The sequence below is a fragment of the Triturus cristatus genome, chromosome 2_1, assembly GCF_964204655.1.
Source record: "Triturus cristatus chromosome 2_1, aTriCri1.1, whole genome shotgun sequence".
Taxonomy (NCBI): domain Eukaryota; kingdom Metazoa; phylum Chordata; class Amphibia; order Caudata; family Salamandridae; genus Triturus; species Triturus cristatus.
Genome location: NC_140581.1, coordinates 792,973,305 through 792,983,612, shown reverse-complemented (window position 1 = coordinate 792,983,612; position 10,308 = coordinate 792,973,305). Strand labels below are relative to the sequence as shown.

General features: G+C 53.0%; 1 protein-coding gene across 1 annotated transcript; it reads left to right on the top strand.

Moving 5' to 3' along the window:
* The first annotated feature begins 5,411 nt into the window (after positions 1-5,411).
* GADD45G (growth arrest and DNA damage inducible gamma) lies at positions 5,412-8,835 on the top strand. The gene is made up of 4 exons (XM_085632737.1): positions 5,412-6,321; positions 6,688-6,789; positions 7,280-7,493; positions 8,101-8,835. The coding sequence occupies exons 1-4, from the start codon at positions 6,266-6,268 to the stop codon at positions 8,209-8,211; spliced, it is 483 nt and encodes a 160-aa protein (XP_085488863.1). The 5' UTR covers positions 5,412-6,265; the 3' UTR covers positions 8,212-8,835.
* Positions 8,836-10,308: the final 1,473 nt, after the last annotated feature.

Below are 10,308 nucleotides of genomic sequence, written 5' to 3'. Positions count from 1 at the left end.
GGCCTCTGGGGAGGCCCTTGCTTAGCTGGATAAGCTATTTCCCCTCACTCAGCCAGTCAGTCTCAATTGTTCTGAATGGATTTCTCTTCTGATTTGCAAAATTGATCTGAATAGAATTATTTGCTGATCTGAAAGTAGTTTTCCTCTGTTCTGATTGGACGGTGGTTCTCAGTTCCTCTGGAAATCATTGCTAATAGATTCGATCAGATTATCTTGGCTGGTTTTAGACTAGGTTGGATTGGATTGAGTATGACTGGATTGAATTGGTTTGAGTTTGATGGGTTGAGCTGAGTTGCTCTCGGTTGGGTGGCTTTGGTTATGTTGTTAGCTCAGATCAGAGTAGTTTAGATGAGATCAGAGTCCATTAGATTGGTTTACATGACATGGGTTAGACTTCAGCAGTGTGGGTAAGATTTGATTTCATGTTATGAGGTGTGCATTCTCCCCTAATGTGTAAGGCATTCTTTGTGGCCTAAAAGGCATTCTCTGCTGATGTATGCGTCTGAAGGGCTTTATGCGAATACATAAAGACAGGAGATTACACTAGATCAAATTAGACCAAATTACAGTGCTTAATATTACATCAGATTAGCTCACCTGGGGTTCGATCACATCCTATATAACATTAGATTTGAGAGGAGAAGGATTTGTTAGGTAGAAAACAATCATGTTTGACCTGTTTACGGCAGGGAATATAGTCAGTAATGATCACGGATCTGAAAGAGGCTCTCAGCCAATCCGAAGACCTTTCACTACAGAGTTTAGAGCGACATCACAGCAGTGGCGAGAACGCTGTTATTCGTTATTTAATCCAATTCAGCGCATGTTTAATTGTAATAAACATCTGAAATATGCACAAGAATAACATCAGAAAAATCATATTTACTTCTTCACGTAAGTGCGTGTCAAAAGCGATTAAAACGCATTTGAACCAGGTGCCAGGTTCGATGTTGCATAAATAGAAATGAAAGTGTTACTACAATCCCCTTCGACAATGTACACCCTCTCAGATAGTGCTCTAGCAAGAAAAAAAAGGACAATTAACAAAGTCAAGAAAATGAAAGGTGCAGAAAGGGAAAAACGAGGCAGTCTTTCAATAAACTCCTGAAAATCTGTCGCCGTGGAAGGCATGCACGACTGATGTACATATGTATGCATTTTAACTTCTCTATAATTGCTGTGGTGCTGTCCTGGCTGTTTTTTGTTGTTGTTTGGGTTGGAGACTTTAGAGTATATGCACAATCATTTGTGATGGCAAAACATCAAGAGCAGGTGAGTGTTTTGAATCCATTGCTTTCCCAGTCAAAATAGAGACACCCCGAGCCTCCGTCGTGTTGTTTGTCTGTTGTTACTGGGAAACCCTGGGTGCACGCCAAGTTATGTTGTTGATGGCCACTAAGCATTCCATGGGATGTTTTCCGTTGCTTCGCTCTGTGTAGCCACAAGATGGCGCGCGTGTCCTCTGTTGGTCCGTGGTAAACAGGTGGCGGTGAGCAGCGCATGCATCCACTATCCAGCACATCGTGTTTATTTATACCCAGATAACCCGTTCTGCCGGGTTACACACATTCCACACCAGGCCGGTTGCTTAATCCGCGCGACATTGAATAACTGCAACGAGATTCATTTAAAGGATTTAAAATACTACAAAACTCAAAAAGTCTGAATGCACTGCAACGTCTACGCAATGGCATTACGCACAAATAAATAAGACGTTTCCTATTTTATTGCTTTATATAGGTTTGTAATTTATAGCATGCAGAAAAATTATGTAATTCTCACCGACGTCACAGGACGAAACATATGTTTCCAATGATCTGAAATTCAGTTGTTTTTGCACGTGATGGAACAAAGGCGATTTGATACCAAATTCGCAAAGAATGGAAAACATGCATGTAATTAGCGGTCTGCGTCTGCAAGACAACTCGGTGGGTTAAATGCTTGTTGCTGGATCTGTGTGCGCAGTAGATTGTGGATTTGGAATTTGGACAAGCTCGATCAAGCCTTTCTTTCACCTTCCTTGATGCATGAAATGAGTTTCAATATCTTAACGATAGTTGTTCACGACCGTGTCCTAGGCACAGTGCTTCATGTGAAAGCGCTTTCTTAATGTGCACGGCAATATTACTAAAATTAACTTTTCGAAAGAGCGACGTTATCCTATTTTTGGGAACAAATCAGGTCACTGAAAACTTTCGGAGGCGTGTTTACAGAAACATGAGTTCGTCGGTTACTGTGTCCTGAATTTGCCCCGGTGGTTGAGGGGAGGGTGGGGTTCGGTGAAGTGGGTGGCCTCGGGACACGCGGCCGCGGTGCCCACCCACCGCACTGTATGTACAGTGCATGGTTGCTGCTGCTGCTGTGCCGGGCATCTGGCGCGCGGTTATTACGGCAGATGGCGCCAGACATCAGCAGCTGCTCGCCTCGGCCCCCTCCAGCGCTGATAAGCTACCAGGAAAGCGCTGTCGCGCGCCAGTCAAGGAAGCACGCGCGTCAGGCCGGTTCCAGGCGTGCAGGGCTGGCCCAGTTCTGCAGAAGCTCTGCAGGCCTCTGGCGCGAGGCGGGGCCTGCAGGAAGTGTCAGGGCGTCCACCTGCACCCGGCCTCTCTGCAGGAAGGAGGCGCCCCCTACAGAGCGGCCTGCTGCAGAACACCTTTGTGGCTCTTTTTTTTTGAAGCTGGGAGGGACTGGCATTTCTTGGGCCATACCCTCATTTACCCTCATTATTAGTAAAAAATGTACCAGTTTCCTCATGTCACCGTCTAAACTCTTCATGACGTACAATGCACGGTGCATGGTGTGCCAGGGCGCCCCTGTCACAAGGTCAGACCTGGCATATTGACAGATTGGGAGCTATGCTGAAAGGGGTCAAGTTAGAGTGGCCCGGACTATGTTTTTGCAGCTTTTCTGCACTGCGTCATAACTAGCCCGGCGACGTTTAGACTTGCCCCTCCCGAAGTCCATGCTTGCCCCGACATATCCCCGACGATGTTTTAAAGGGCGTTAGGGTGGCAGCATATTCCAGCGACCAAGAGATCTCGGGAGGCCACGGGGAGAGTTTTGAAGGCCTTGATTTACAAAATTAAATGTATTATTTAACCCAAAAGCAAAAATGACCGACAAGTGACGGTGTGTGCCGCGATGTGTGAGACTTTCACCCTGTGAGTGAGACGGTTCCCCAAGGTGTGAGACTCACACCCAATGAGTGACTGTGCTCCCAGACGAGATAGTCAAACCTAATTAAAAACATTATACCCTGAGGTGAGACCCTCTTAACCCATGATTGACTGCGCTCCAAGGAGGTGTGTGTGTGTGGGGGGGGGGGGGGGGGAGGGAGGGTCTGATTCAAATAAACATGCGCCAGGGTAGGACTGTTACACCCCATGAAAGGAACCTCTCCTAGGATGCGAGACTCGCCTACCAAGTGAGACCTAAGGTGGCTGTGAAGACTCATTCGGAGTCATGCACTTACAACAATGATGCCCTGTTTTGGGTGAAACAGTAACAGCATTAGCAACACTGTCCCCTCGACGGCACCAGCATGTTCCAATAAATGGATGCGCCATGCAGGGGACTACCTTTAAAGTTTGTACTTGATTTTTCACAATGCACAGTGTTTACTCCCAGACTCCCATGTCACACGCAGGTAAATGTGAAGGGGGCCTTATGGTTAGAGAGAGGAGGCACAATCTCTTGTGGGGGCGCACCTCTCACATACGGAGTGAGGTCCCGGCCCACAGGCCTTCAGTAACAGGAGGGGCCGGTGCCCACAAGGAGGCACATGGCACACTCCGCTGAACAGCTGTCCAGAGGCAGGGCACGCGCCTGCGGTGCAAATCACTACACACAGCCCCGTCCTGCTGGCCATCCAGGAAGGCTTAGGAAACAAAACACGAATATTAGGCACGGGCTGAGGGGGGGGGGGGGGGGATAAAAGGAGGAGGGGGCGCAGGGCGCTCGCGTGCCTCATACGAAGAAGCCCCCCAGCCCCCTACAGCAGCGTGCGCCAGGCAGAGACCTCCAGCTCTGGAACAGATTGCAGGGGGCGGGCTGCCCTCGCCCCTCGCTCGCCCGGGCCCCCACCCCGGGCCAGTGGCAGGTGGACAGTGCTGCTGCCGGGCAGAGAAAGGGCCTATTGTCTGAGGGCTGCCACACGCCAGGCACAGCCCCCAGCCATTGTGTGCCCCCTCTATAGAGATGCTAAGCAGCGGCTGTAGCGTGTGCCGGGCACCCAGCCCCCTCCCCTCCTGGCACAAGCCGCACCAGCATCTGTCCAGCGGGGTCCGCGCCGCCCCTGCCCGGCCTCTACATGCTGCAGACTTGTTTCATTGCACAGTAACTTTTTAATGTGCAACATGTCCGTGCCAGTGCCGTGCTGAACTCTTGCAGGCACGGACTGTTCTGCACCATGCTGGACGGTGGCACTGGGGGTGCAGGAGCCGCCTCTGGGCTCGTCTCTCGCAGTACCTTCAGCCTCCTGCGAGCAGTGCTCTTGCTGTGCGGTATCTCGCGCAGAGGCGCCCGGGCTGGCGCGTGCTCCTCATAACGGGCTACCGAGATAAGGAAGTGCTTCAAGTCACAAAGAAGTATGAAGCACTATACGGTACACGCACCGTGGGGAGTCATTACATCATGTGCTAGTTATTTGTAAGGTTCCATTCTGTGTGACTTTCTACGTTCACACCACCCCCTGATCTGCTGCTGGTGGAGCCAGCCACACTGTACGGCACATGGTTGCATGGCACATAGTCTGGGCATGTCCCCATGCCTGTTGCTGCAGGTGCCCCTCTTACAAACACCACAATTCAAGTGCGCATCTATCATTCGTGCAGCAGGTGCAGTGGCACCGGGGCCAGAGCTACCAGGGCCTAGTGCACCCTAATCATGGCTGTATGTTCGTACCCAGCCGGGAGAGGGATCTGTCATATATAATGTGTGCATCGTGACCCCTGGTACCCTTATGTCGGCTCAGAAAAGCATAAAAGAGCCTCCCGCAACGCACCTACGCATGTTATGCAAGAAAAAACGCACCCTTATCTCCCGTGTAAAGCATACATGTGCGCGTTAGGGGCATTTCGCTCATCTGTTGAGCTGCACACAAACAGCACGCTAGTTTAAAGGGCATTTAGCGTGTGTGTGTATGTGGAAGGGGTGGTCATTCCACTCAGTGCAGAGTTGAGTAACTTCGAGAAGCGCCTGGCACACCGCACCGGTGCCAGGGACTTTCTGCAGCAGCAGAGCACATGACCCCTCCGAGGCATGTGCCTCCCCGTCTCATGTTGGCGTGTGCACTTTAGAAGCCGCGTCTGCATCCCTGTTGAGATTTCTTCTAGGCGGTCATGTTTGTGTGTTTCTCCTAATATGGTATCCGCAGCAGAACCAATGGGCTCGGCGGCTGATTGTGACTGTACTGGGTCTGATGCAGGAATTTAAAGCTATGCTCACATTTATTCTGCTGTGCACCCTGCAATCAAAGTGAGATCCAGGCTTGTTCAGAAAGTGTTCTTGGGGGGTGCTTTTCTCTATCCTCTGACCCTGGCACGCGTTTTCAAACAGTGGCCCCCCCAACACCCCCCTTGCTTCTTGCAGGACAGATTTGTGGTTGAAATATGCCATGGCTATTTTCTGTGCATGCAATTAGTGTTTAGGAGATAAATGGGGGCAGCCTGCGGAACTCGGTGGTCTTTGCATATAGAGGCATAAAATAAAGTCCTTTTGAAGGCTTAGACAGGCAATATGAAAGAGACAGCCCACATCAGAGAGACGAACGATGCCTTTGTGTGCCCATCCCCCGCTTTGCATTAAAATGTGCAGCCTGCCGTCTGCCTGGTAACACTGGGACACAAAAGCTGCAAGACCCGGGCATTGTGGGCGCCCTTGCCCCCGCTTCAACCCGCGCCACCTGCCCCCCATCCCTCCCCCCCACACGTGTCCTTATGGCACGAGCCGACCGGCTCCCCCGGGCACCACATTAGCATCACAATGCTCCCAGGCGCGCTGACCAATCAGCGGCTGAGCTGCGGGAAAGGCCCGCCCCTTCTGAGAAGCTGAGCCGCGCGGCTATAAAAGCCAGCGCCGTAGCTTTGCCTCTCATACTTCCCTTTGGATTTACAAAGCACGGATACTACTGAGGACTAGCAGCACCTAGCGCCTTAGCACGGACTGTCACTTGCGTTCGCTAGACACACTCAAGAGGAGCTTTGCCTGGACTTGTTGGCTTTGTGGATACTTGTGGATTTTGTTTTTTGGTTGCTCACGGATTGTCATGACTCTGGAAGAAGTTCACGGACAGGAAACCCCCGTGGAAAGCACCGCTGACAGGTAGGCATCGCCGCACGCTCTCGGACTCACTGGCTGCGGGGGGACGGGTGCGGGAGCGCGCAGTACTCCCCCGTTACTGCGGGTTGGAGTTAGTATCTGGTAATTCGTCATAGCCTGCTGGGTGTGCGGGGGCCGGGGAGGTGGGGGCGCTGTGATGCAGTCATTGCTAGGTGCGGGGTTATAGCGCTGCCGACGTGCGTCGTGCAGCACTACAGGCTGTCTGCTGAGGGGGAGTCCAGAAGACTCCAGTCGCCTCCGGGCTGGTGTGGGCGGGGGTTGCTGCTGGGAAGGCGCCGCTCTGCCCGCGCTCTGTGCTCTCTGCGCTCTGTGCACTGGTCTCACCGCACTTTCCTCTTTTCTTCTCAGGATGCAGATCGCCGGTAAAGCGCTGCACGAGCTGTTGGTCTCCGCTCAGAGGCAGACCTGCCTGACCGTTGGGGTCTACGAGTCGGCCAAAGTCATGAATGTGTAAGTATCAGCCTCCTGTGCGTGCATGCGGCCCTTTCACCATGTTTGCATGCCCCTTTAACTGTAGTGCATCTCTCCCCTTATTGCATGCCCCAACTCCCGGCTCTGTCCTAGCATGTTCCTGTGAACCGGCAGTGGCTTAACTCACGGACCCGGCGGTACTGGCTGCACGGCTTCCTCTTGCCGATGCCCCCTAGTGTATAAGAACCGAAAGTCATTTTTGCATCACAATGCAGCTATGTGCAGTTTTGAATCATTGGTGCAGCATTTGAACGTGTGGTACTTTTGCTTTGCCTGGGCTTGTTACCCAGCCACTTGGAGCTTTGCTGCATATCAGTGTCCCATAAGGAGCTATTGGCACTCACTCGCTCGCATGTCCTGCATGCACCCCGATTGTAATACCCCGCACTCTCAAACAGTATTTATGTATTTCATTCTGCTGGCTCCTGCGCAGTGGTCCTAACGTCCGTCTCCCCCCTTCTCTCCACAGTGACCCAGACAACGTCACATTCTGTGTGCTGGCGGCCGACGAGGAGGACGAGGGTGACATCGCCCTGCAGATCCACTTCACTCTCATCCAAGCCTTCTGCTGCGAGAACGACATCAACATTGTGCGGCTCAATGACACCCAGAAGCTGGCCGCCATCCTGGGCTCCGGAGACGAGGCCGACGAGCCCAAGGACCTGCACTGCATCCTCATCACGGTAGGTTCCTTCTCTGACGCATGCGCGGCGTGGGGGTGGCACGGGGCACCTCGGGGTGGGCCTGGGGTCAGATTAATCCTGGATTGTACCACTTTGGTTATTTACGCATGGCTAACTTTACTGCGCCCACATGCCAAGTGGTGCCTTTTGCGTTTACTATGTGGCCTATTTTACCATATCGGTTTGTCCAAAGTGTATCCCGTCTGTGATCTTAAATCATGCACATGGACGGGTTTATGTAAAAAAAAAAAAAAGGGGTATTCCCAGGCTTCTTGGCGACATGTCTACAGGCATGTTTGTGTTACACAAACACCGCTGGGCTCCTGTTTGTAGACCACCCAGCAGCGCAGCGTGTGGCCCCAGGCATGTGGAAACGTGTTTTTTGAAGTCACTCCGGGTCTTTGGGGCACTGCGGGGGCTCCCGGGGAGGTCTGGGCTAGTTCCCAGGATGCAGAAACGCGCTTTTGTAGTCATTCCAGGACTTTGGGGCACCGTGGGACTCTCGGGGAGGTCTCGGCTGGGTCTGCGCATTGAAACGCGATAGCAAATGCCCAAGCCCTGCGGTGGCAACAGTGTACTCATGACGCTTTGATGTTATGTTTTTCAGAATCCCGGTGAAGATGCATTCAAAGACCCCGCCTTGGACAAGCTCAGCCTGTTCTGCGAGGAAAGTCGAAACTTCAACGACTGGGTACCCTCCATCGCGCTGCCCGAGTGAAAGCCCCACCGAGGCCTGCGCATCTGAATCTTGTTGCTTTGGCAACGCACCCAAGGAGAACCGCCTGGTTCCTGCTTCTGAGGAGAGGCCGGTCGGAGCCGCGGAGACCGGCAGCTGTTGGCTCTTGTGGAGCACAGAGTAACGAGGAGTACGGAGGACTGGCCCACCCGCAGGGGGTGCGGTACAAGCCCCCCGCCGGCCGCGGCGGGGGCAGGATGGCACCGGATTGGGAGTTGGAAGGAGTACCGTGTATGTTTCCAAGCCCGATGGCACTGGTGCAGTGAGAAGGAGAAACGGAAACGTGTTCACTGGAAAGACGGACGGAGGAGGAAGTGCGTGCGGAACGGGCAGAGCTGTTCTGTACCAGCGAACTGAACTTTGGAAACCGTTGTGGTTAGCAAGGACATGCTATCATTGCCACACATGCAGAGACTTTGTGCAAACAGAACTTTAAGGACATACTTGCAAAATCAATGTCGTGTATTTTGAAGTGGTTACCCATGGCAACAGACTGACATGGGGAAGCTGAACGCCAACAAGCTTGCAAATTAAATGTTAAGTGCATGCATTCAGCACTTGCTGTGTTTTTTAACATCTTTGAAAACAATAAATGTTTTAAGCTCATTTTCGATTCCTCGCCTTACTGTCGGGGTGGCGGCGGGAGGAGGGTTGGGGAAGGAGCTGCGATTTAAACACCTCACGCACATTTCGCTAAAGGCTGCTGTCTGGGGCAGATAAGGTTACAGCGCTGGATTATTTATAAACCGAGACTCGACTGAGCTCATGGCCCTGCACGGTGTCTGCCCAGGCGGGTGCAGGGGAGCGTAGAGGCCCCCCAAAACACAAACCATGGCCCCGGATAGGCAGCAGTTGGGGCTCTCATTCATCCCCCTGACGTGACCCCTGACCTCCTTGGCAACAGCTGCTTATCGCAACAGCTTGCCGGCCGTGGAGCTGCATGCTAATGAGCTGCCATTGTGCGGCCGCCCTTTGTTTGGCCTGCAGGAGGAGGCTTGCTGTTTCTTGGCTGTCGCAGGCAGCTGTTTCCTGCAGCACACCCCGTGCACTCGCTGGCCTGCCTGCATGCATTTGCACATATTAAACTTGAAACTGGTGTTTTGCCCAACCCTAGCTGAGGCCTTACTGGCAGGCAGTGTTAATTCGTGTCACCCTCCGTGGTCACGCTGGCAGCTGCTTTCCTGCAACCCAGTCTGAATATAGAGAGTGAATAGAGAGGTCCCCCAACAAAGTGCTTGCAGGGTGAGGGGGTAGTGGGGCGGGCCACAGCAGGCCTCGCCACTTCCAAGAGAAAGGAGCACATGGCTGCAGCTCCTGCCACGCTCATTGGTCCCCCCAGGGCCTCGGGCACATGCCAGGGTATCTCATGTACAGCCCAGTAATGCAAAGCCTGCCTTTAGTTAACTCGGGCAGTGTAGGATGAACAGGCTGGGGGGAGATCTACGCATGCTCAGCACAGAAGTGTCTATGCGTCGCAGCTCAGAAGTCCTAGGTCTGGCGCGCGTTTCACCAGGTTACTGTTTTTTTCTGTTTGTTTTTTAGATGGTTTGCGCTCCAGTCACTTTCTTTAAAAATAGAAAGCGTCTTCCAAGGCACCATAACCATTCACTGGTGTAGACCTGACGCCCCCAACACGCACTCACCAGACCCTGTCCTTGGTCTAATGGTCTCTAAATAGACTGTTTCCCCGCCTGGAGGCCCAGGCTGAGGGCGTCAGGGCGCTCTACGGTGTATGACATGCATTGAGGGGGGGGGGGGGGGTCCGAGCTGTGGCAAGCACACTATCACGCGGCGCTGTGGCTCCAGGCACTCTGTTGTGACCTGCCCTGCACCAGAGTCACACGCTTGTCTCGTGATGTCCGAGCGGGGGCTGTCTCGAGAGTTCCTCGCGGGTGAGCCACCGTCCCGGGCGTGGCGCCCTCTCACCTCACCGGGCCCATGCGTCGCCATGAGTCAACCTCCCAAGCACTGTTTATTCCAATTAAGGAATGCATACCGGACATACCCGAGCGCATACCGAAGGTGCATGAGCCTCGGCGAGAGGAAGCGCCCGGTGATCGGTATGTGTTGATTAACGCC